The following is a 27,896-nucleotide window of genomic DNA, read 5'->3' on the forward strand; positions in this document are numbered from 1 at the left end:
CTTAATTTCAGGTAAGATACCAAACCACTAATGTGCACTGAACAGTTGGAATTTAGAGAAGAGTTTAGGATCTAAGATAGATTATGAAGTTAGAACCAGCTGGGCTCCCAGTCCACTAGTCATCACAACTGTCCTTTCATAAGTGCCCTCTACTTCCTTTAGTCTGTCAAGTTCACAGTACTTACCCTGCCTCTTCCCAATCCTGCTCTCCTAAGCTGCTCAGCAGTGCTAGATAAAATTTTAGGATATTTCTTATTGGCTACATGGCAAACATTGATTTTTGTATTAAAGAGGCAGCACAGTAGAGTGGTTCAAAGCACAACTTTGGAGCCAGACCATCTGGATTTGAGTCTTGGTTGTGCCATTTACTAGCTTAGGCAAGTCACTTCATCTCTCTGTGTCTCAGCTTCATCCTACATGCAATGAAGACAATAAGAGTTTCAAACTCATAGAGTTGGTATGAGGGATAATTGAGTTAATGTATGAAAGTGCTCAGAACACTGCCTGGCACAGAGAGTGGTTGTATATATATTTGTTAAGTAAATAAAATGAAATACCTCATCTGGGCCTTCATTACCTCCTATCAATGTTTTAATCGTCCCTAGTGGCTCCATATCTACCCACATCTTTCCTTTCTTTCCTATTAAGACCTGACCTAATCATCATCTACTCAAACAAACAACAAAACAAAACAAAAAACCAAAAACCCCACATTGAGTATTCTCCTCTCCACCTCCAAACTGTCTCTGTTGTCATTTCTCCTCCCCTCCTTTCAGGGGCTAATATCCTCTTTCCCCACCTCTTCCAGGACGTTACTAGATCAGTTATCTCTTCATTTGTGTCTTCACACTCTTCTCCCCTCCTTTCTTCCTCTTTTCTTTAAAATCCCTCAAGTTGTCTCTATTCTTAGAAATAAAAACTATGTGGGGCGCCTGGTGGCTCAGTCAGTTAAGCGTCCAACTCATGATTTCGGCTCAGGCCATGATCTCAGGGTTGTGGGATTGAGCCCCGCCTTGGGCCCTGAGCTGGGCGTGGAGCCTGTTTAGGATTTTCTCTCTCTCCTTCTCCCTCTGCCCCTTCCCCCTGCCTCCTGCTTCTGCTCTCTCTCTCAAAAAAAAAAAAAAAAAAAAAAGAGAAGAAGAAAAAGAAAAATGACATTAACTAGACTTACTGTGGTGCTTATTTTGCAATATATACAAATATCAAATCATGTTTTACACCTGAAACTATTAAATGTTATATCAATTATACCTCAATAAAAAAATAAACAAAAATTACCACCAAACACCTTGGTTTTAGAAACCAAGTTTCTAAAACATTGCTTTTTTTCTAGATCCTCCTCTTAACCTCTTGGATCACTCTTCTGCACTTTCTTCACTATTCCTCTTCCTCTACCCACTCTTCTTCCAGACCTCCATCTTCAGCCCACTTTTCTCTCTCTTTCTCTCTCTCTCTCTCTCTCTTTTTTTTTTTTTTTGCATTAGGAGGAACAATTCATTTAGGATTGCAGAAAAAGGACAAAATATTGATAAACAATGACCAAATGAGTACCTCAGCCCAAATGATATTTCATGAGGAAAGTTTTAAGTGTAGGTGAAGCAAACAACAATAATTTAAAACTTAATCATAAAAGGCTATAGGGAGATTAACCAAGCTACCATTTCAACCAGTCAGCCTTACTTATTGTCACACTGGATGAGTATGCTTTTAGATGAAGTTCATGATACACCCACTTTTCTCTCTTGCCTTTTCTCCATTTGTAACCTTACCCACTTCCATGGTCTCATCTAGCACTTATGTACTCATGATGTCCAGATCTATCCAGCTCTGACCTCACCAGACTTTATCTTTTCTTTGGACTCCAGATTTGTATTCCCAGTCATCTGCTAGACATCTTAATCTACATGTCTTACAGATTTACCTCAGTCTCAGTATTTCCAGGGCAAAACTGTTTTTTCATCCTAGTCAAAAATCTGTGCCCCTCCTCCTTCTTTTCTTATCTTCTCTTCATAAACCATTCAGTCATCTAAGACATTAGTTCTCATTTGTCAGTCCCACCATTGATGCTCAGCTGATGCAGGGGGCACGTGTTAAAAACAGAGACTCTTAGTCCTACCCTCCAAAGAACCTGATTCAGTAGGTCTAGGATAGGAGCCAGGAACTCTTTACTCTGATGCTCATCCAAATTTGGGAATCATTGATGAAAACTGGGATTTGCTCCCTTCCTTCCTTCCCCTGTGACCTACTGAATCATCAGGACTTACCAGTTCTTTTTCGTGTCTCTTGACTCTGTCTTCTTATCTCCATTTACATGGCTGGTACCTAGTTCAGGCTGTCATCTCTCATGAGAACCAGTAGGCACATATTTTTTTAAATGGTTGTTGAATAAATGAATGCATCATTACCATAGTCTGCTATAGGTCTCCCTTTTTCTAATTTTGCACATATACAGTCTATTTTTAATAGTACCTTCAGAGTTATCTTTAAAATATCAATCTGATAATATGTTTCCTTAAAAAATTCTATCGATGGTTACCAATTTTTATTACACATTAGGATACTCATTCAAATACAGATGCCTCAGCCCTATCTCTGGAAATTCCAATTCAGTAGCTCTAGGGTAGAGCCCAAGAACTGTATTTTTTCCATGCATCTCAGGTTATTCTGATGCAGTTTTGCATTTTGGAACTATTGACGTGGAGAGTAAAAAGGCTAACTCTTTCCATGGCATGGAAAGTTTTTCAACCCATCTTACCAATTTCTTTCTCCACTACTCCTTAACCATATTCACATACCTGCACATTTATTACTTGCCATTTCCTGAGCACTTCTCATGAACATTTTATCATGTTGTTCTCCTTGCTTACATTGCTCTCCCTGCCCTTCTGTACTTAGTAGATCCCTCCTAAATCTTTCAAGGTTCTGCTTAGATGTCACTTTCTTTGCAAAGTCTACCTTGTCAGAATTTATTTGTCCTTCCCTTTTGTCCTCATAACATCTTGTTCTTCATGCTAGTTTAGCAACTACATGTGATTCCATTTTATACAAATTTGTATTTAACTTTCTTATGCTAGACTAAGAGTCCGTGATAACAGGAAGCATTTTTCAACCATCTTTATCTCCTTAGTTCCCGGTATACTCCTTAAATGAATGAATCAGTTCTAATTTCAGAACTAAAGTTCTGAAAGAAGATGGACTCTGTTATTTTCAGGAAGAGCAGACTGAGGTCTGACCCTTCGTGAATTTACATGTTTGGGAAGAGAAAGAGTGATCACAGGGAAAGCTGAAGAACTAGTTAGTTGTCAAGGAAGCTAAGGAAGCCTCGAGAGAGACCGTTTAATTGCTCGTTCATCCAGCTGTTTACTAAATACATATGTATTTATTGAGCATTTACTTTGTGTCAGGCATTATTCTGGGTAACGAGGGATAATATTTGCTGCAGAGAACTTGGATGTGTATTTGTGTCTAAAATAGAAAAAGAGAAACATCAAATATTTTTTAAAAACTTGATTTTATCTTAATGAGGTTTAGAATTGAGGCTTCTTTCTGCACTGTTCACTCAGTTATCTCCATCTTTTAGAGGAAAGAAGACCAATATGTAACTATCACACTAGCCGCTGAATGCCTGGCCCCCGTAGGGGCTCAAGTCTGTTATTTTTTATCATTCCCTAAGGATAGTAAAGTCCAGTTAGTTGTAGGTTGGAGAAAGTTAGACTCCAGTTTCCTAAACTGAATTTTCTTTTTTTTTTTAAAGATTTCATTTATTTATTTGAGACAGAGAGAATGAAAGAGAGAGAGAGAGCACATGAGGGGGGGAGGGTCAGAGGGAGCCCGATGTGGGACTCGATCCAGGGACTCCAGGATCATGACCTGAGCTGAAGGCAGTCGCTTAACCAACTGAGCCACCCAGGCGCCCTAAACTGAATTTTCTATAAGATTGTGAGGAGTAGTACCTTCTTAACTATTTGGAATAAATTGTTAATCTTACATGAAGGCAGAGGGATAAAATCTTTTTATGCCTTTAACCTGAGAAATAATAATTTTTTTCTGATGAGATTCTTGGGAAAGCAACCAAATCATTTAAGAAAAGTTCGGCTGGTCTGAGACAAACATCTCAACTAGTTTTTCTGAACACACTGGCCAGAGGGAATTGTCTCACTCCCCTCCTGAGGGGTCTAAATCATAAGAGCAAGTTGATGAAATACCTTCTCCCTTCCCAGATCCAGTAGTCGTGTGCTGGCAGAACTCTGACTATGCCATGATTGGACATCTTGACTGGCTGTTATATTTTCATGATTACTTGTTGGACAAGGATGAGGAGTCCCATGTCTCCTCTATGACTTCTGCTTTTAATGAGTTTCTGGTAATGCCTCCAGAAGATTCCTGTTTTGCTTCTGTTTAGCCCTATCCTCAGGCAATTTTATTAGCTTCCATTTGGCCCATGGCTGCCAGCAACGATTTATTGCCTGGATTGTGCCTTTCTTGGATCTTATTTGTTCTGCTAAAATCAAAGATGTTATATTTTATTTTATTTTTTATTTATTTAATTAATTAATTTATTTATTTATTTGTGAGAGAGAGAATGAGAGAGAGCACATGAGAGGGGGCAGGGTCAGAGGGAGAAGCAGACTCCCTGCCAAGCAGGGAGCCCGATGCGGGACTCGATCCAGGGACTCCGGGATCATGACCTGAGCCGAAGGCAGTCGCTTAACCAACTGAGCCACCCAGGCGCCCAAAGATGTTATATTTTAAACAGTGGGAAAAAATTTAGGCCAGGACTCCAAGTCAGCATCCAAATGCATAAATTTTATTAGTGCAAATTATGGTCAACAACCAAACAGTCGACATTTGGAGGCACATGGTAGCTTCAGACTGCACGCACTATCCATCAAGTCTTTTTGAGCAAGTCATGCTGTGGCAGGTGGAAGACTCAGGAGCCACGTAGTTTCATTATTTACCTAATGTTTCCAGCCTAGGGCTGCTATTGCCCCAGTGGAGAGATTTATCAAATGGTTTTGATATGATGACCTGTGAATAAAGAGGAAAATGTATTTCAGACAATTTCTATGAACATAAGTTGAATTTTGGATTATTGTGCTTGTTTCTATCCACTCTAGAGAGGGGATAAACCTACCTCCTCCCCGGACAGCAGAGCCCTGAAGCTTTATGCCCTTGAACTTGCCTTCTCCCTTGGTTCTGTCCTTCCTGGCCATGTCTTCACAGCATCAGTAGAGGCCTTCTCTCTACTTTGCTGTAGCTGCTCTGGTTACTGATTTAGTCTAAGATGTTTCCGATTTGTCCTGATTATTTCTCTGAACTTGAGTGCATCCCTTTTAAGACCTCTTCTCCAAATAAAGGATTACGCATATTCCTTTTGAATTCTTCATATTTGAGTCATGTTCTGTTCTAACACTTGAAGGACTAAGGTCTCCAGTATCTGTGGTCTTTGAAAGTCAGTCTCACCTTTTATCAGGATTTCGCATGGTTACTTAGGGTAATTGGATTGCACTGATAGCACTAGGATTTGTAAAGCAGTTACTTGCTTTACTAAGATTATTCTTGTTTCTTTATCTTATTCACAGATTGCTGTCTTTTACTGATATATACATAAGTTGTTTCTTAATACCATTCCCCTTATTCAGATTTCACTAGATTTACATGCATGAACATACATACATACATGCTTTTCAGGTTATTAAAGCCCCAACGGGCTCTGATGATATCTGCAATTACTCGGTGTAAGAACAGTAACTATTTCTCTTCCGAACTTTAGTGGGGGCAGAAGTCCCTACTGATCACCTACCTTACTCTTACAGAAAAGATCTTACACATCTTTTGGTCTGACCTGATCTAGATTATCTGAGTACTGCCCCTTTGTGTTAAAGAGTATTGGAGTGCTTTTGATCAACTTTATTGTGGTTATGTGTATGAGTATGTGTGTGTTTCTCATTCCTCGACTGCCTCCTGTAGCCTAGGCCAGGACTCAAGGAGCAGTGCTCTCCAGCCAGGTTCCTGCTTGTCTTGGCTTTCACTTATGACTTGTGAATTTCCATTACTGTTTTTCCTAAGCTAATAGGGGATTGCATCTAACTGCCAGCGTATCCTACTTTGTGCTTTTGGACCAGCTCGAAGACTCCTTTCCAATAGGAAAGTTAGTATTACATTTTCTGTGGTTTCTGGGAATAGTGTAAGAAAAGGAAATCTAGTAATTCTAAACCCCTCCTTTATGGTGCCTGTTAAAATGTAGCATATTAAAATTATTAGAATTTCGCCTCTCTTCACCCTCTCATGGACTAGTAAGTAGTTTAAAGGCCAGAATTATTAGGACAGTGGCAAGTTAGGAGAAACAAAGGAAGTGGGGAATCTGTAAGCCAACAACTGGAACTGAAAATGTCTGGATAAAGGAGTCTCATGCAGAGCTCAGAGAGAGGTAGGCAAATTATTGTCTCAGTAGCCCATGTTAGATCCCAGGAATTTTTTTTTTTAACCCTTTTATTTTGAAATAATTGTAGATTCATAGAAACTTATACAGAGAGGTCCTGTTAATCCTTCAACTAGTTTTCTCCCACTAGTAACATCTTAGATAACTGTAGTATATTATCAAAACCAGGAAGTGGACATTGGTACAATTCATAGACCTTATTCAGATTTAAATTCAGATTTAAACTGAGAAGTCTTATGAGATGCCATCTAACTGTTGAGTTGTTTCCCAACCTTTAACTTTGGTTGTATACTTGCTAGCAGTGTAAAGCGCACAGAAGGACCAGATGTGATGGCCAGACCTTTTCTCTCATTGACTTATTATTTTTATGATTTTTTAAGATTTTATTTATTTATTTGACAGAGAGAGAGACAGCGAGAGAGGGAACACAAGCAGGGGGAGTGGGAGAGTGAGAAGCAGGCTTCCCGCGGAGCAGGGAGCCCGATGTGGGGCTCGATCCCCAGGACCTGGGATCATGATCTGAGCCCAAGGCAGATGCTTAACGACTGAGCCACTCAGGCGCCCCATGACTTATTATTTTTAATAAGCTCTTTCAAACCTTGCAGAGAATGATACAACAAATACCCGTGTAGCTGCCAACTAGCTTAAAAAAAGAAGACTATTAGCAATACAGTTGAACATATCTTTATACTTTTACCTCATATGAATGTATCCCTAAATAATGTGTGTTGTTTTACATGTTTTAAACATCATGTAAATGGCATCATATTCTACATATCTTTTTGCTATGTGCTCTCTACAGTTTAATATTATATTTGTAAGATTTATTTGTGTTGATATACATAGCACTAGTTTATTCATTTTTACATTGATACATGTGACAGTTATTCATTTTCACATTGTCATATGGTAGCCCAGTATATGATTGTACTAAAATTTATTATCTTCTGTTGATGGATATTTACAGTGTTTTTAGGATGATAATGTTAGTTTTGCTATTAAAACATAATGTTGAAATGAAAATCAAAACCACAAAAAGATATTACTTCCTACCACTTTGATGGTTTTAATAAAAAGGATGGACATTAACAAATATTGGTGACAATATGAAGAAATTAGAACTTCATACATTGCTTGTGGGATTATAAAGTGGCATAGTCACCTTGGAAAACAGTCTTGGTAGTTCCCCAAAGTGTTAAATGCAAAGTTACCACATATGTCCACACAAAAACTGGTACATGAATGTTTATAGCAGCATTATTCCTAATAACTGAAAAGTGGAAAAAACTCAAATGTCCATCAACCAATGAATAGATAAACAAAATGTGGTATATCCATACAATGGAGTATGATTGGCCATAAGAAGGAATGAAGTTCCAATATATGCTACAGTGTGGGTGAACCATGAAAGCATTATACTAAGTGAAAGAAACCAGATGCAAAAGACTGTGTATTGATTCCATTTGTATGAACTGCCTAGAATAGGCAAAGAGACAGAAAGTAGGTTAGTGGGTGCCAAGGGCTAGACAGAGGGAAGAATGGGAGTGTTGCCTAGTGGATGTGGGGTTTCTTTCTGGGGAATGAAATGTCCTGAAATTAGATGCTGGTGATAGTTGCACAATTCTGTGAATACACTAAAAACTGCTGAATTGTATGCTTTAAAAGGGTAAGTTTTATGGTATGTAAATTACATCTCAATGAAGATATTATAAAAACAAAAAACTCATAATGCTACTGTGAGCATTCTTGTTCATGGTTCTATGTGTAAATGTGTTAACAGTTTTTCTAAAGGTTATATGAAGGATCAAATGTTTGTGCATCTTTACCAGATAGTGCTTTTCCACATTCTTGGCTATACCAATTTACATTGCCTCCAACTGTGTATGCAAGTTCCTATAGCTCCACATTCTTGTTTTGTCAGATTTTTTTTTAAAAGATTTTATTTATTTATTTGACAGAGAGACACAGCAAGAGAGGGAACACAAGCAGGGGGAGTGGGAGAGGGAGAAGCAGGCTTCCCGAGGAGCAGGGAGCCCAATGCGGGGCTCGATCCCAGGACCCTGGGATCATGACCTGAGTCGAAGGCAGACGCTTAACGACTGAGCCACCCAGGCGCCCCTCATTTTGTCAGATTTTTTATATCATTGACTTAGCAGGTCAAAACTGATATTCTCAAATCAATTGTTTACTATTTTCAGACAGTGCCAACAGTGTGATGCTATTTGTAAATGCCTATTGACTATTGCTACAGATTTCTTAGTGATTAGCTGTAAAATATTAAGGCCCAGGTAGCATATTGCTTGATATTTGGGGTTTGTGCATGACTAACATCATACAAAGTTTATGAAATCAGGGAGAGATTGGACAGCTGTGTTACTGAAAACGTTCCTTAGCATCAGACAACTACATCTCAACAAATCATATTTGGATTATTTAGTTTATATATTATCTAGACGCCATACATCTTTTTCCACTGCGTCCTCTATCCTGCCAGTTTCTGCTTCATGTAGCAGCAGCTTTCCCCCCAACCCCGTGGTAGCTTTTCATGTTGTACTTGATATTTTTTTTTAAAGATTTTATTTTTAAGTAATCTCTACACCCAGTGTAGGGCTTGAACTCACAACCCCGATATCAAGAATCACATGCTGTACTGATTGAGCCAGCTAGGAGCCCCTAGATTGTTTTTTTAATGGCAGCATTCTGGCTGAACACATGGAAAAAGACACTTAGATCCTTTAGATGTGTTTTCTATTTCAGTCATATAATAATTGCCAACTTTCCCTCTGGTTAGTGTTATGGTTTAAATAATTATGATTATTCCAAGAACTTTTTTTTTCCTCCCAGTAAGGAGAGTCTTTATTAAAAAGGATTATTGCAAGGTGGGAAGGGAATATGGTTATAGGGGAAGGAGGATATTTGCAATAGGGAAAACACTGTGGTAATAAGATCTGAAACATTAAGAATGGCTAACTTCAGGAACGTACATGTAAGTCTGAGTACTTATAATAGGTTCCTGTGTATTTATATGATCCGTTGACTTTCTTTGATTTTTGGCATATTTAAGGCACTGAATAATTGAGAATCAGCTTAAGTGCTGTTGTTTGACAAAGTTTTTTTGTTTGTTTGTTTTAAGGGTGATATATTTTTCTTACTGCTACTTGCTTTTTGTAATACACTGGTGAGGACTGTTTTATGAGAACATATTTAGGCATATCTTTGCCTAAGGACTTTGCCAAATTGCAATTGGAAGAATGGAATTACACAACTTTTCATGGCATCCTATTCTTTTACAAAAAGGAATGAAGATGTGGGGTTCTACCTATCCCTTCATATTTGACTATTGTGATCATCTAGGTCAGATTCTACTGGGTGAGAAGACTGCTTTCTAGATGCAGTAGAAGTTTAACCTGAAAATAGGGTAATCCTGAATAGTAAATTTGAGGTGATACGTTTTTCTAAAAATTGACTGTGATGATAGTTTGATTCACTTATCTCTGGCTATACTAAAAAACAGAAACAAAAACAAAAACAGAAACCACACACACACGGAAAAGTAAGCATACCATTGAATTACATACTTTAAATGGGTGAATTGTATGGTATGTGAATTATATCTTAATAATGCTGTTTTAAAATTAAAAAATAAACATGAGAAACTTCCCACTTTTATTATTAATCAGCAAAATGCAAATTGAAATACTGATTATTTTTGTTCAGTACTTTAATAGAAATTTTTATATTGGTTCTGTCAAGTGTGGATATTGGTATGGAATTGAGAACTGGGCACTCTTATTCAACACTGTCTTGTAAATGGGTAAATCCTTTTCAGAAGGCAGTTTGGAAGAATTTATAAAAACAAATGCAAGTTATTTGACCCCCCAACTTGTATTTCTTTCCTTCTACTGGAACGTGTGCAGAAGGATGTTTGTAAGGAAATATTTTTTTTTAAAGATTTTATTCATTTATTTGACAAAGAGAGTGAGAGACCTCAAGCAGGGCGAGCAGTAGAGGGAGAGGAAGAAGCAAGCTCCCTGATGAGCAGGGAGCCCGATGCGAGGCTTGATCCCAGGACCCTGGGATCATGACCTGAGCTGAAGGCAGACGCTTAACTGACTAAGCCACCCAGGCGCCCCCAGAAATACTATTTAATTCTTTGTTTGTAGTAATAAAAACATTAGGGAAAAAACTCTAAGTTTATATAAACTTAGATAAACAGGAGAATGAATGGTTAAATAAATTATATGTTCATAGTTTGGAAATCTTTTACAGTTATAAACAAAAGGTAGACTTCATGACCTCCACTAACATGGAAAGTCTATAAAAATTTGTAAATAGAAAGAAAAATGCACAGTTAATACATATGTCTCTATGCTTTTAAAAATTCTAAATAATACATAAAAATGTGTCTCTGTATAAGTATGTGTTTTGAAAACATTTTAGAAGGATATATACCAAACTGTACATAGCTACTTTTCATTTTGTTTACTCTTACAGTAAAAATATACTCTTGTGTTACTTAAAAAAATTACTAAATCATTTTGAAGAAAAAGGCTATAGTATACTCTGGTATAGAGCCTTGGACTGGCAGCTAGGAACCCTAGCGCATTAGTCAAGTTACGATCATAGACTTAAGCCCTCTTGAGTGGTTTTATTCTCATATAGCTCATGTAACTCAGTATCAGGAAGTAGGATTAATATCCATGTTCACCATTATCACTTCCTGAGCATTACTTTCCATACCCTCTTATAAAAATAAAATACCTTCTGCTCCTTTGATTTGCATGCCATTTGGCTAGGCCACCTTCTTTCTCATTCTTCAAAGACAACTCACAACTTCCTCTCAGTCTCATTACTATCAGAGCATCCAACACTTTGGCCTCTTAGTTTCTTAACTTCCTCCTTTTGGGTGACTTATCCCTCCATCTTGCTCTGTCACTCACTTCCACAGTCACATCTATGACAGTTTTCACCTAGAGCTACTTCTCAAAGCATCTGGCTTTTTGAAGGTAACATGTAATGACTAGTTCAGTCCCTACTCCCATTGTAACCAAATTCTTACTGGGACCTCTAGTTCTTCTCCCCATCCCCTTTCTTCCTAATTTATCAGCTTCCCTTATTATCTTTTTTAAAAAGATTTATTTTTAATTATTTTTATTTATTTATTTAGAGAGAGCATGAGCTGGGGGAGGGGCAGAGGGAGAGACAGAGAGAATCTCAGGCAGACTCCATGCTGAGCGGAGAGCCTGATAAGGGCTGGATCCCATGACCCTGAGATCATGACCTGTGCCGAAACCAAGAGTCAGATGCTTAACTGACTGAGTCACCCAGGCACCCCTTATTTATTTATTTATTTGAGAGAGAGAGAGCAAGTGAGTGTGAGAGAGCGGGTGGGGAATGCAGAGGGAGAGAGACTCTCAGGCCGACTCCACTCTGAGCACGGAGCCTGCCCGGACTTGATCCTGTTATCCTAGATCACGACCCGAGCCGAAACCAAGAGTCTGACGCTCAACTGACTGCACCACCTAGGCGCCCCCCTTATTATCTTGCTTAGGTTCTGTGTGCACTTCAATAACACTTTCCCTGTTACTAAATTAAACCCCTAAACTTCTTTACCTCTGTGAAATTTTTGAACTTTTCAGACAGAGTTCTAACCCTTGATGAACCCAATTCTGATTTCTCTGTGGTTACACCCAAGTGGCTAAAAATCACAAAATAGTGCAGATTTTTTACCACTTTACATTCATGGTCACCAAATTCAAATAGATCTTCCCATTGTCTGGAAACTCCATTATATCTCAACTCACTACTTCTTTCCCTGAAAAGATCATTCTCCACTTCTTTACTCTCCCCACACTTCTGACCACCCAATTTCCTCCTTTTTTGTCAGCAGATGATGTTACCTCCTACCCCTCCACAGAATCTCTGATCTGGTTTTTGTCTCCATCACTGCACCAAAAAAAAGCTCTTTAAAGAGCTTTAACATGAGACTTGTTAAAAGTCTGGTGACCCTCAAGGTCTAAATTGAGAGTTGGTATAATAAAGTAGTTCATAGTATAGGCTCTGGAGCCAGACTGATTGGGTTTGAATGCTGGCTTAGTTTTTAGCCATGTGACCTTGGACAAACTACTTAACCTTTTATTTATTTATTTAAAGATTTTGTTTACTTATTTGAGAGAGAGAGAGCACAAGCAGGGGGAGCAGGAGAAGGAGAAGTGGGCTTCCTGCTCAGGACCCTGGGATCATGACCTGAGCCAAAGACGGATGCCCAACGGACTGAGCCACCCAGGCTCCCCAGCCTTTGAAGAGTGAAAATAAAAATATCTTTCTTAAAAGTTTGCTAGGAGGATTAAATTAATGTATAACACAGTGCTTAACCCATAGTACTCAACAATATTATTATTATTATTATTTGTTAATCATAATAATCACATTCTAATAATTCTGTAAATAACAATAAATAAATAATTCTATTATTTATATAATTAATATGTAAATTATTATTATTATTTGTTAATCATAATAATCACATTCTAATAATTCTGTAAATAACAATAAATAATTCTAATAATTCTATAAATGTCACTTACATAATTAATATGTATTTATTAAATATTAATATTCGATATAATAAACATTACTACTATTATTACTCCTACTACCACCTTCATTACTATTATGATTATTAATACTATTTCACAGATAAAATCAGAAACAGAGAAATTAGAATTCTTTAAGTTTTCACCTACCAACCACTCTGCCTTAGTCAGAAACACTCTTTTTTCCTTCCCTCCTCGTGCCGTAGCAGAGGTGTTCTTCCCATCTAATGCTAACACTCCCATCTTTGTTTTGGAGCCCTTCTTCTGCAACCAGACACTGTTCAGTTTCTCTCTTCAAGCTTTTCCTTTTATTTGGACTCTTCCAAGTGTCATTAAACATGCTCAGATCTCTTCCATCTTGGAATAACAAAATTCTCAGGACCCCTCCCTGGCCTCTACGTATCACCCTGCCTTTTTCCTCCCTTTCTTAGCCATATTTTTCAAGACTTACCCTTGCTTTTCTTTCCCCTCACTCTTTATTCCCTTCCTATCTCAACCTCATCTCATTGCTGCATTGAAACACTTCTTGCTAAGATCATCAGTGACCTTCAGATTGCTAATTCTGACATTTCCATTCTTCATCTTACTTGACTCTCAGCAACATAAACCACTCTGTCCTTCTCTCTCACCTTTTTATCCTAAGACTTTCATGATAAATTTTTCTTGCCTTCCCCCCCTTCTTCTCTTGTTGCATCTTCCTTGTTTGCACATTCTTCTCTACATGGTTTTTAAATGTTAGAATTTTCAAATCTTGGTGCTAGGTCTTCTCACTCTACTCTCTTTCCATGTCTTGTTCCCAGGCCCAGCTTCAAATAGTCCTCAAAAAACATTGGCTGCTATCAAGATTATCATCATTATTCACCAATCTTTCCCTTCCTTGGAGGACTTTTGGGAAGACCCATGGGAATATATTTAAAATTTGAGTATTTTGGAAGAAAGAATGGCATTATAATTTACTTACATTTTATTATTTCACTGAAATTAATCTGGCCCTAAAATAAAATAAAACTTAATCCTACTGATCAGCGTTATCACAGTATTGGAATAAAAAAGTTGTTGATGTGATGTATCTAGTATTATGCTATGAATTAGCAATCATGAGAGTGTCCAGATTCATCTGTTCAAATGCTATACATGAAGCCATTTCCAGGCACTGAAGGAGATGATGAGGATGAGGATGAGGATGATAGTAATAAAAGTAATAACAATGACAAAGACAAAAATTCGGCATCTTCCTAATACAAGTATCTTTTATATGTTGAATTTTCTGTTCCTTAAATTTGGCAGGTTCTCGTAGTGTGTGATCTCATGGCCTAGAAGAGGGAAAGAGACTTCTGGAGAAACTGAGAATTCTCAGCCAGTGCATCCCACTCATTGACATACACACACACACACACACACGCACACACGCACACACGCACCCCCCCCAGAAACCCAAGGGAAGACCAGTTTTGCTGTCATTTCCACAGCAGCCAGCTGGGATTTTACAAATGTGACAAAGTAGAAAATGAAGTTTCTACTTCATGTTATGTCCTGTTAGTGTCACCTGGTAGGCTGTGATCGGAGTCCTCACTGGACCCTCTTCATGGTTGTTAATAGCATGTGACTGATTTTGAGGGCATTAAACTACCTTTCAGGAAATGTTCACTAGTTACTTTGAAGTCGCCTCCCCTTTTAACCTGTTCTTCCAAAACAGCTTTGATTTTTAAGAGGCAGTATGCCAGGTATACTGGTTAGCCCGGTATTACCAGACACAAGGCATCTTCTGTCAGAGGGAATGTCGTGTCTGGCGCAGAATCAACTGGGCATAGTATCATAGCTTGCCTGGCAGAAGTCTAAACAGAGTGGCAGAACACCACTGGCAGGCTGAGAGTGGGAAGGGTGGTGCCTTGGGTTGCCCAAGTAACTCTGTTTTAGTGAGGATCCTAACTGGCTGAGAAAACATACCTCTTTCAGTGGCCTTGGTGAAGCCTTTTGATCATGGAGTATTTCCTTAAGAATTTACGGGCAGGATCAGAAAAGGGCTCCTGTTCTGTTAACGTCTTACCTCTTGCCATATGCAGTGTTATGTTGGTGGAAATTTCAAATTTCACCGTTTAGTTCCCTCCTTCACCCACTACCAAACACAGATTATTCTGTATACACTGAGGTGGGAGATGGACTTTTGTATCACTAAAAGCTAGTGTTGTGATTTTCACTGTGTGGATTCTGAGATGTCTGCTGCCAGCTAACAGTGCCAGGACAAACTGGTTGCTTACTGGGTATGCGTCGGGATGAATATTGACATGATTGATTATGCTAAAAATAGGATATTTGAAATTATTTTTGTATTTATAGTTATATGTTTGTCATATAACTAGGAGATTTCTATCCTAGTTACACTTAATATAGTAGGTTCTGTTCTATATTGTTAATAATACCATTAAGCAAATATGTATTGAATGCCTGCTGTGTGTTCAGCACTATTCTGGGCCCTGGGGATACAATTAGTAAGTCATACTCTGCATAGATGGAGTTCATAGTCTGGTTGGTAAGTTGACAAAGATAAGTACAGTAGAACGCAATGCACTGTAATAGGCCCTCAGGAACACAGGTGGTGGTGACTGACTCTGCTAGGATGAGAAGGACCGTCAGGCAGGCTTTATAGAGGAGGTAATGTTTAAACTAAGTCTTTGAGACCACAGAGAAGCTCTAAGCAGGGAAGTATGGTCCAGGCTTAGGAGATGGCATGTATAAATGTGTAGAGGTATATGAAATCATGGTACGTTGGAGAATTGTTCTGGGAATGGTGGGTGACAGCGAGTAGCAATATGTGTGAGCAGTCACACTGTGCCAGTCACATACTTAACATGCACACATAGTAAGTCATGTAGTCCTCATAAGACACTCTAAGAAAACTATTATTGTTCTTCCCATTTTAAAGATGAGGTAACCGAGGCAGAGAGAAGTATCTTACCTATGGTCTTATAGCCATTCAGTTTCACAGCTAGCATTTGAACTCAAATTTTTTGGCCAGTGCTCTAAACTGGGTGTCGGCAAACTATAGCCCACAAGCCACATCCAGCCCACTGTCTGGTTTTATACAGCCTACAAGCTAAAAATGGTTTTTGCATTTTTAATTAGTTGCAGAAAGCAAAAGAAGAATAATATTTTGTAACATGTGAGACATATGAAATTCAAATTTCAGTATCCATAAAATTTTCTTGAAACACGGCTACACTCATTGGTTTGTGATGGCTGCTTTCACACTACGGTTGGCAGAGTTGAGTATTTGCAAGAGACTGTATGACCTGCAAAGCCTAAAATACTTACTCTCTGACTTACAGAGAAAGTTTGCCGACCCTTGCTCTAAAACAATTCGCTAGATTGCCTCATAGTATATTTTGTTTGCTAAAATAACACAAAGAGTGTGTATTAATAGCAATAGTTGGATTTATGTACTACTTATCTTTTTAAAAATCTGTTGTCATATTTGTTGTCTCATGTGTCCTCATATCAACCCTGAAATAAAAGGAAGGTTAAGTTTGATGCTTTCTATCTTACAGCTAGGAAACCTAATTGTGGGAAGATTGGGATGGGCTGTGACATTGAAGTTAGACTCTTTTGCCTGTACAGTGTCTTGTAATGTCCCGCACTCTGTTCTGAAATTTGCCCTCTACCTTTGTCCTAGATATATAGTTGCTCAGAGCTTGGGCTCAAGGCCACTCCATAAATGAGACAGTTGAGATAGATTAAAAGAGCAAGGTAACACATACTCTTTCCTTAACTTTCAGCACCTCTGCAACAGTGTCTGAAATTCTCTTCTTGGCAAGGTTCAACTTACTCTGAGCACACTGCCAGTGAAGTGCTCCAGGAGGCTTGTATTTGATTTCAGATAAGTAAGCACTTACCATCAAAGGAGACAGGGGGCATTTCTCATTTTCGTTTCCATAAAGGATGCCATTGCATTGGTGGGCTATGTGGAAAGTCTTTGACTTAACAGTAAATTTTGCATCTTTTTTTTTAGGTTTACACTTGTCCGTTATTCTGCCTTTGGAGCTTGAGGTTTCTACTTTTTTGCTGTTCCTGATCTTTTCTGAGCTTAGGAATGCTGCCTCTTAAATAAAGGAACTTTCCTGGTTACCTCGGCACTACCACCAAGCTAGTCTGGGAGAGTGAAGTCTAACTCTTATGTGTGACCTCAAGGGATGTTTGTGTTATCTATTGCTTTTTATTATTCATTGCACTCTCTTACCTCTAGGACATAGTCTGAGAATTGAACTATAGGCCATGTTTCTTATATTATTGAGCTTGATGCTTTCAGGAAAAAACAAGTTATTCATATTTTCAAAGTCTTAACCACTAGCGTCTTCTCTTTTAGCCCAAGTAGTGAATTGATATTATTAGCAAAATTGGCTATACCCAGATTTGGTCTGTTAAGGTGCATCAGAAACAAGATGGTACCTTAAGAGAGGTCAACTATGTTTCCACTGATAGCCAGTATTTTCTTAGCCACTGACAGTGCTGAGGTCAGAGCAATGTAGAAAAACATTTCTCTGTCCCAGGGGTCAGATGCCTCAGGGATGCTGAAATGCCTAAAGCGATGGATAACACAAGTGTATACATTTGTCGAAACTCAGTAAATGCGTACTGGCGATCTGTGCTTTTCACTATATGTAAATTTTACTTCAAAAGAAAAATAATACTCTAAACAAGCATTGAACTCTTGCTAATATGCATGTGACATGTTTGAGGAAATTATTATGAATGTCTGAAATGAATGAGTGAAGGGATGGACATGTGATAAAGTAAGTATAGCAGAGTGTTAATGGTGGACTACAGGTCATGTGAAGGTAAATGGGTATTCACTGTGAAATTCTTTCAACTTTTCTATGTTTGAACATTTTGATAATAAAATATTTGGGGAAAATGCCTAAAAAGGATAGGCAGGTAATATAACTTAATAAAAGTAGGCTAAGTATAAAACAGTAGAGGATGGTGGGGTGTGGGGCATCAGGTACTCATGCTCTGCCTAGAGAAGACAACTGCCACTCAATTCAATTGTTACTTTGCATTGCCAGATATTCTAATTTTTAAATCTCGAATGTGGAATTTTTTAATGTGAAAAATCTTTATTTTTAAAATGCCACATGGGCCAAACAAAAGGCTTTTAATTTACCAACATTTTTCTATCCCAAAGATTTTAATTTTAGAGGAAAAAATGGAGGTGTCCGCTTGAATTGTCACCATTGTTACCACTAACATGTGACTTTGGAGAGACCTCAGCAGTAGCGGAGACCTTCTGCCATAACCTCAATTCCCCTGTTCTGTGGGCTGCTGTACGATAATGCTTTGCCAGGGCCATGCCGCCGTATTCATGACACTGACCCAACCAGGGCTTTGCTGTGGGGCTGGGAACAGCTGTGAGATTGGGCTGGTTGGCTTCAATTTCCCTGGGCTCACTTTAGGATTATTTAATAGGGAAAGGGCAGCGAGTAGTACATGCTAGCTTGCTGCTCAGATGTAGTTCCTGGATGTAAGTCACTTAGGCTTGAACAGAAATTAGCACTGGGTAGGAATCAGCAACAGAAAAGACTTCTAAGACTTCCTTATATTCCCTGTTCTGACCACGCGGTGTTGCAGTCTACCAAGGGCCCTAAGCTCTTAACCGTCTCTGTGTTATCCTTTTTCACCGTGGGCGTTCTAATCAGCTATGCTGTCCCTTCTACCTCAGGGATGCTTCTCAAATCCATCCCCTCCTCCATGCCTCCACTGCCAGGACCTTACTTCAAGACCTCATCCTCTCTAGCCTTGATTATAGTTTTCTCAGTGGTTGTCTCTGTTGTGAATTTTTCCTGCCAGCAGTTCAATCTTCATATTCCCACCACAGTTACCGTTCTTAAGATACAATTCTGGTAATGTCACTCCCTGGTTTAAAAGACTCAGTACCTCCCTGTTGCCTTCAGGATAAAGGTTAAACTTTTTATCATGAGATACAGGGACCTTCATTGCTGCCAACCTATCCTACCAGCCTCTCTTCCTTCCATTTCCCATTAACCTGTAGGGTAAAATTCAAATTCTTCAGTAAGGCAAATGAAGCCCTGTTCAGATTTTCATGTGTGCCCCCATCCCCATCTGAGTACAAAATGCCAAACTTCTCACCATTCCAAAAGACTTTCTTTTTTTTCCTTTTCTCCAGACCTTTGTATTACTGTTCCCTTTGCTCCTGATGTTCTTTATCTCTGCTTTTTATTTTATTTTCATCCCTGCTTTTTAAACTGGCTACCTCCTTCTCCGTTATAACTCAGGTGAATAATATCCATTCTGTGAAGTGTTCCCTGTTACCCCCAGACAAAGTTAGTGACTTCTTACTCTGTATTATAATACTTTGTACATATCACTCATTTTATATTAGAGTATGATTTCTGTTACATGTATCATTTACATATCTCTTTCTACCACGAAATGGTAAAGTCTCATTCATTTTTTATTCCTGCATCTTCTCCTAAGGATTATGTCTGGCAGAGTATAGGCCTCAGTAAATGTTTGTTACATGAATAAATGAAAGGCACTTTACAGTCAAGGAATGTATTACTAAGATAAATTCTTAACCTGTTCTTTGGTAATGTGAGTCAGTGTCAGAACCGAAACTTAAATCTGTGTTCTCAGATTTTCTGCCTGTGCTAACAATAGACTTGTTGGACCCCTCTGTAGCCAGGGACTTGTTATGGTAAAACCCAGCATGCAGCCCCTGAACTTCCTTTGCCAGCTGTAGGAGAGTCATTCTTCCACTCCTGGCTCACTGTCTTCCCTTTCCTCTGATCCTTCTAATTTACTTCCTTCTCTTTTAATAAAACCTGACTGTGGTCTGTTGGCATCTACTAGAACTTACAGAGAGTTTATGCTATATCTGTGTTTATTTTAAGTATATATTTTTTGCCCTTTCTGGTGTGGAAAGGAGTGTTCTTGCTATCTCTTAGAGATGAGGGCGGTGGGGGGGGAGGGGAGCAGTAATAGTAATAATACTAGCAGCAGCCAACATGTGGCATTTAACTATAAGCTGTACATTAAGTATTTTTATGTACATTAGCTCATTTGTAACCCCATGAAGTAGGTACCATAATTGGTGTGATAATTTTATAGATGAGGAAACTGGAACATACAGAGATAACTTGTTTTAAGAACACAAAATTTAGTAGACCTGGGATTTGAACCCAGGAAGTCTATTCCATAGTCTGCACTCTTAACCAGTACACTGTTCCGGCTGGGGCTGCTTTCTTTACCACAGAGGACCCTACGTGTGGGGAGACATGCCAGTAAGTGATTTGGACTCACACATGACTAGCTTTGCCCGTGTAAAACTCTTGATGAAAATGTGCTTGGAAAAGAGTAACCTCTTAGTTTAATATCTCCTTTTAGGGATAAAATTTGCTGTACTGATTTATACTTTCTGAGAAGTCAATCTTCCTATAATTTTTTTGTGGCTTTTACTCCTTACCCAGCTCAGACCCAGAATTGCCTTCCTTCTTTCACAAGGCTTACTTGACAGCTGTGGATCATTGCCCATGCCATAGCTTTCAGGCTGTACTCTTGCAGCTTATGAAACACTTGTTTATGGGCACGGAGTGATCTGGAGTTAAATAGAAAAATCCCTCTCCCTGGGACAGCAATTTACTCTACATGCCAAGTTGGCAGCACAATAGACCTTTGGGGGGCTGTGGTTAAGATAGGTAGCCAAGATATGAGGGAGGTTTCTAATCCAGACTCATGCTAATAAACAGAGTGGTAACCAAAGCACTTTAATGGGATCTTTGTGTTTTGCATGTAGTCTAGCCAGGAGTGACCAACTCAAATCAACCAATTGGGCACATTCCTCATATGAAATTATTGGAGAGTTAGACTAATATCAGTTTACCCTATATATGCTAAAGCAAAGTTATTTTTAGGAAGATAGTATCAGGTATTAAAAATGTTCCATGGGCCAAGTGGTGTCTGGAGACTGGCCCATGAACTCTATTTTGGATACCTCTAAATTGGTAGGTAGAAAACATTTAGGTACTTCTGCAACTGAATATGTGACCTTAAATAAGTCATTTAACTTTCCCGGGACTAGTTTCTCCATCTGTCACATGAAAAGTCCTGGTGTTTATTGCGTTAGCTACCATGTTCTTTCCTTCTTTTACATCTTTGTTGTAACATGCTTTTTCCAAGGAACCTCTTTTGATCAAGTCTGTAAAGATGAATCATCCCATTAGTGTGCCTCAGCTCTTATATGCAGAGTTTGTAAGAAAATAACTTCGAGAAGGGCTTTCTTATTTATATACAAGTGTCCGAGTGTCTCAGCTGTGTACACTCTTTTGACTTGAGAGAAACTCATGCTTGGGATTTTTATCATTATTACTAGGCCTCATTTATTGTTCCTCAAAATCAGGATGATCAATGAATCATGAAACAGAGATTTGGACACTGGAACTATAAAAGTTCTGTTTGGAATAACCATGGGTTTTAAAAAGATGGGCCCGGGGCACCTGGGTGGCTCAGTTGGTTAAGCGACTGCCTTCGGCTCAGGTCATGATCCTGGAGTCCCGGGTTCGAGTCCCACATCGGGCTCCCTGCTCGGCGGGGGGTCTGCTTCTCCCTCTGATCCTCTTCCCTGTCGTGCTCTCTCTCTCTGTCTCATTCTCTCTCTCAAATAAATAAACAAGATCTTTAAAAAAAAAAAAAAAAAGATGGGCCCTTTATTCTTTCTTCTTCTCAACTTTCTAAAAGCCTGCCTTGATCTAATGAGAGAGAGGTCAAATGTATATAGCCTTGTGTGGCACAAAATTTGCCAAAGCCATACCTGTAAGACAACTTAACGGGCTTTTCTTCATTCAAGGGGATGAATGCATGGGGAATGGAGAAGGTTGAAGGAAACATTATTTGAAGGGTAAGGGCTCGGGGCATTTAGAGGAGGCCTTAGTAGAATTCAAAATGGACATATTTTTGATATCTAAATATTATCAACCCTTAGTATGATACTTGCTCTTAACTGAAGGAAGGTGTTTTCTGGTCCCAAATTGTAAACGTTTATAGTCTTGCAGGTAATATGCCAGTTTACTGAGAAAAAATCTTAGTCAGTATGACACTCCATGGAAAATTCTTTACTTCTGCTGTTTCTCTTGGCTATCTCTCCTGAAAGGCTACAACAAATCAGTGTCCAGAGCCTGTCTGACCACTGAGTACATAATCAGATATAGTTCTCACCATCTGGGAGCCAAACTGTCTATGCCAGTGGGGTTGTGAGTCTTTTACACAGGGCTGACAGTTGCTGGAGTCACCTGTCATGTTGGAGCAGAATGCTATTACCATTTTCACTTGAGTAGTAGTTATACTATATCATGATTGGAATAGAGAGACAGGTACTTGGAAGGAGTGACTCAAGCGTTGGATCAGTCAATCTTAACTACTAATATGTTAAAGCTTTCTCATAGTGATGATCTGCTGATGGTTGAGGTTTCCAAATTTACTGACTCCTTTATCACCTTTAATTTGCTGGCATAATTTTTTTTTTTAAAGATTTTATTTACTTATTTGGCAGATAGAGACACAGCGAGATAGGGAACACAAGCAGGGGGAGTGGGAGAGGGAGAAGCAGGCTTCCCGCCGAGCAGGGAGCCCAATTCGGGGCTCTATCCCAGGACCCTGGGATCATGACCTGAGCCGAAGGCAGACGCTTAACGACTGAGCCACCCAGGCGCCCCGCTGGCATAAATTCTTGTTCTGTGCTGAGGCTACCTCATTGGAGCAGGGGGACTTTGAGCTTTGAAATGTTGGGTTTCACAGCAAACTCCTCAGTCAGTCCTGCCACCCTAGTTTCAGTTTCAGTCCTCAGCCAGAGTACTTCCAGCAAAATACCTAGTGGGAGAACCATGGGTAGGTCTTTCAAGGTGTTTGCTATTAGGGCTAACTACTAGAAAAAAAAACCTTCGAAAACTTTCTGTTAAATGTAGTTGTCTTTTAAAAAGTGGTATAATTAATGTTTTGACCATTTTTCATCTGGCAAAGAAAGGGTGACTCACTGCTGTGATTTTCATTAATACCAAGGGATAAAGATGTGGCAGACTTCAGGTTCTGATTTCCTGTTTTCTGCCAATTGTGGTTTCTATGGCTTCAGTAATAAATTACCATAAACATGGTGGCTTAAAACAACAGAAATTTATTATTGCACAAGTTAGAATGTATTATCTGGAGGCTAGAAGCCTGAAATCCAGGTGTTGATAAGGCCGCACTCCTTCTATAGGCTGTAGGGGAAAATTGGTTCTTTGCCTCTTCCAGTTTCTGCTGACCGTCAACATTCCTTGACTTGTGGCTGTGTCACCTCAGTCTCTGCCTCTGTGGTCACATTGCCTCCTCCTCTTTGGTCTGTTTCAAGTCTCCCCCTGCCTCTCTCTCTTTTTTTAAAGATTTATTTGTTTTTAGAGAGAGAATGAGCAAGGGGAGGGGCAGAGGGAAAGGGAGAGAATCCTTAAGCAGACTCCATGAGGGGCTCGATCCCACAACCCTGAGATCACGACCTGAGCCAAAATCAAGAGTCAGACGCTTAACCAGTGATACCACCCAGGCGACCCCTTTCTAGCTCTTATAAGGACGCTTGTCATTGGAGTTAGGCCCCACTTTGATAAGTTGATCTTGCCATCTCAACATCCTTAATTATACCTGCAGAGACCCCTCTTCCAGGTAAGGTTTATTCACAGGTTTCAGGGACTAGGACATGGACATATCTTTTGGGGGGCCGCCATTCAACAATACTGCACCATTGAAAAGGAGACACATGGACAATACACAATGGGTGGGAGGCAGCAGTATACAACATCCTTGCCTGGCCCTAGTCCATACATGGATGTGCTGAATGATTTTGATGGAATCACCTTGGGCAGCCTAGAGAGAAGTCTTTGGGTGATTCTAGATATCTGAGAATCAACTGAATGTACAGAAAATGTGACTTTCTTTGCATTTGGGCATTTATTCTTCCACTTAACATATCTGTTCAGGGCTCTTGTGTGCCAGGTGCTGCTCTAGGTGTTTTCTAGGTCTGTCAATAGCCTTTGTGGAATTTATAGTCTAGCTTTGCTAGGGATGACTTGAGATGTTCATATAGGTGATTCAGGAATGTGGGGTTTGGCTGATCAATGGTTGTGTGAAAGAAATTATGCTCTTTGTCTTATCTCCAAGCATTTAGGGTTTCCAGCATAAAGTTGAAATTATATAATTTGGGAGATTATATAAATTTTGAATTATATACCTTATATGTAAATTATTATTATTATTGGATTATATAAATTTTGGGAGGCTAAAGGACAAAATAGTGAAATGGATGGAATGGGGATATATTACAAACATCATCATCTCCCAACACGTTGGTCAGCATGATTTGTTGAAATCAAAAGTGTGAGCTGAGAAGTCCAAACACACAGCTGGTATGCAGCATAAAGCCCAGCTTCTAGGTGTCATCTGCCCTGGCATCTCGAGCCGGGTTTTGTGGGGAAGAGAGTTGTTCTGGGGCAAAGGCAGGTAGTTTTAGCAGTATTCTGAGACACGAGAGCAAGGTCAGCTCTTGGAGCCAGCGGCACTTGGTGGTGGTGACAGTTGCAGGCTATTTTGGGAACGGAGGAGGCTTTGTTTTGTAAGGCTTTCTCTGCACTCCCAGATTTAACTCTGGCACCGATCAACCATCAGCCACTTTTGTCTTTGATATAGAGAGAGCAATATTAGGTACAGTAGAGAGATCAGAGTTCCCTTTTATCATTTTATTGGTAAAATCAAGTCTTTTTCCTTGGAGATAGCTTATCATTGCCAAGGAAATGTGACATGCTGATTTTAGGAAGTTTTAAATTATTATGTGGCAATTTTCCTAATATCTCTCTGGACCAATAATTAAATAATATCTCCTTTTGTTAAGGAGCTTAGGAGAACTTGTTATTTTAGCAATGTTCTGTGTATCCTCAGGAATGAAAAATAGAAGGAAATGACATAAGCCACAGCAGAAGGAATAGGGTTACATGCAAAGAATATTCCCATTGATGTCATGAGTAACATCAGACACTTCTTTAGCATCCTTTGCCTATTCAAGGAAAGGAAAGACTCATCTATCTGGAAGGTTCATGATCGCTCTATGTAGAGGCATCATGTTGGAGTCCATGCCCCTGGACAAGGTTTTATAGATGGACGAATCTGCTCATCCACCATGCTTCAGTCGTGAATGAGTCAGCAGCACAGCTACAAATGGAGTGGGCAGAAGGGCATCTAAATTTAGTCGTCATTCACTGGAGAAGGTTTTCAGTGACTATTTGTCTCGCCTTCATGGCTTTAGTCATATTCCTTCTTCTGGAGACAGAAACAAAAAGAATGGAGAATGGTCACTCCAAGATATTTCATGAGCACAACTCTGTGGATTGTCTCCGAGGATGATTCTCTTTCAGCTTAACCATGGTACATACTATTTTATTCACAAAGCTCCTGAATTTAGGAACCTGCGGAATCCTGGACACTAGAGAGTCAATTTTTTGAAGTCAGACTTAATGAAAAGCTCTAAAATCTTTATAGTTCAAAGACATTTTTTTTAACCAAACTGCCTTCCTCCTATAAGATCCTGGAGGTGAGGGAGGGCAGTGATGGGTGAAGAGTTAGTACAATTTGTGCTCTTTCCTGGGGAAGCTGCTATTTGTTAAACTGGTGGCTTTGAAACAACAACAATGCCAGGGTTTTAGCTCCTTTAATCCTCACAAAATCCTATGAGGTAGGTTGTATTCTCATGCTATAGATGAGTGCACTGAGGGCGCCTGGGTGGCTCTTTGGTTAAGTGTCTGCCTTCAACTCAGGTCATGATCCCAGGATCCTGGGAGCAAACCCTGCATTGGGCTCCCCGCTCAGCGGGGAGTCTGCGTCTCCTTCTCCCTCTGCGTCTCCCCCTGGCTTATGTTCTCTCTCTTCTCTCTCAAATAAATAAATGAAATCTTAAAAAAAAAAAAAAAAAAGGATGAGTACACTGATCCTCAGTTTACATACTTCATTCCAGGTTTTACATATTGGCAGAGCTGGTATGCAATCCCGGGTTTGTCTGACTTCAAAGCTGATGTTTTTTTTGTTTTTTTAAAAAAGATTTTATTTATTTATTTGACAGAGAGACATCGAGAGAGGGAACACAAGCAAGGGGAGTGGGAGAGGGAGAAGCAGGCTTTCCACTGAGCAGGGAACCCGATGCGGGACTCGATCCCAGGACCCTGGGATCATGATCTGATCAGAAGGCAGACGCTTAACGACTGAGCCACCCAGGCGCCCCCAAAGTTGATGTTTTTAACAATATAGTGTCCTTCACTTTGTGGAGGGTATGAGGAATAATTTAACTCTTGACCTACTTTATTTTCTTTGAGATGATTCTTTGGAGACTGATGATCTGCCAAAGTACATTGCAGATTAGGCTAGTTTTTTGTTCTCAAACATCCTCACAATGTCTAAAAATACTGAAAATACTATATCAAGAATTTGAGATTCATAGACAAAAATATAAAACTGAAAAGGAAAAGAACTGAAGTGGTGATAGGGTGAAAGAGATTAAGAAAAGGAAGGGAGAGAAGTAAGAGGGACGGAAAGAGAAATTTTCTCCCGTTTGATACCTGGACTCACTGGGCTTATTTTAGGCTCTCTGGGATTTGGCTGCTCTCATCTTCAAAGGACAAAGAATGATCTTGAAAACCTTGGCTCCCAAAGGTCTGCCTGGTGGGGGCGTGGCCATTGGAGCTAAAGTTTTTAGACTGTTGAGCCAAAGCAGTTTTGTAACCGAGCAGGAAGCAGTTGACCCAGCTGCTTAACACAGGTTAAGATGGCACATTTGATCTTCATGATACAGGAGTTTGTTATTACATGGGCAAAGCACTTTCTTCTCCTTAGACTTTAGTACCTTTTTAAAAAGTATTCCGTTCCATCCTTTCACTAAAAAGTCTTTATTAACAGTTTTTAGCAAGGTACTCTGCAATGAGTTGGCCAAATCTTACCTATGGGGATTGCACACTGGCAGACATGCAATATATCTGAAATTTAGTGATAATAATAGTTATGAAATATTTTACATGGTAAAGAAATAGAGTAAGTGAGGAATGCTTGTAGAAATTGATAAACCTGAGAGAACATCATAGAAGAAATGTAAGTTTTGGAGCTGCTTGTTGAAAAAGAGACCATTATGAATTTTGGCTATAAGAATCATCTGGCTTCCAAAGGTCAAGTTAGAGGAATATATTATATTGCAAATTAAATCTAGGCTGATATGTTAGCTAATCTCAGTAATTGTAAAAAGAGTATCAAATGGTTTGAGAAAAATGAACAAAGATGCTTTTTGTAACCAGGGTTACCTAATTAAATTTTCATCCAAATTGAATCAGTCTTTGTTCATGCATGCCCCTGCTTCTAGGCAGAACTGACGTGAGGTTTATCTCTGCAGGAAGTTCCTGTAAGTTCTCTGACTAATATATGTACTCCTTAAGCCCTATATATATATATATATATATATATATATATATATATATAAATTTGGAAAAGGGAAGAGTATTTTAATAGCCTGTGCAGACAATTGTGGATACTTTTCTTGAATATTATACTAAAAGTCCAACAAGTAGGAGTTTCTTAAATATTAGTTGCAGTGCAGAATCTGAAACATGTCAGTGGATTTTTCTTACTTTGTGACATCAAAATTGAGTGGTCTAACTTATACTTTGAATGAATCTTTTACCCATGCATGATTATCTATACCATGTATTTCATTAGTACTTGGAAAATAAGGGTTCATTGAGTTATGCAGATTTTCTAAATGTTAATGCATTTACTTAAAAATTTGTGGATAGCCC

At 39.1% G+C, this 27,896-nt stretch overlaps 1 protein-coding gene across 1 annotated transcript in view; it reads left to right on the top strand.

Annotated features, from left to right (window-relative positions):
* Positions 1 to 14,451, top strand: part of LOC102745937 (uncharacterized) — a 37,413-nt gene extending 22,962 nt beyond the window's left edge. The window contains exon 2 of the mRNA XM_081823205.1: positions 13,839 to 14,451. Coding sequence (XP_081679331.1) covers positions 13,839 to 13,961 — 123 coding nt within the window. The 3' untranslated portion in view covers positions 13,962 to 14,451. The remainder of the gene's footprint in view (positions 1 to 13,838) is intronic.
* The last annotated feature ends 13,445 nt before the right edge of the window (positions 14,452 to 27,896 follow it).

The sequence above is a fragment of the Leptonychotes weddellii genome, chromosome 6 (assembly GCF_054177405.1).
Source record: "Leptonychotes weddellii isolate Sample4059 chromosome 6, ASM5417740v2, whole genome shotgun sequence".
NCBI classification, from domain to species: domain Eukaryota; kingdom Metazoa; phylum Chordata; class Mammalia; order Carnivora; family Phocidae; genus Leptonychotes; species Leptonychotes weddellii.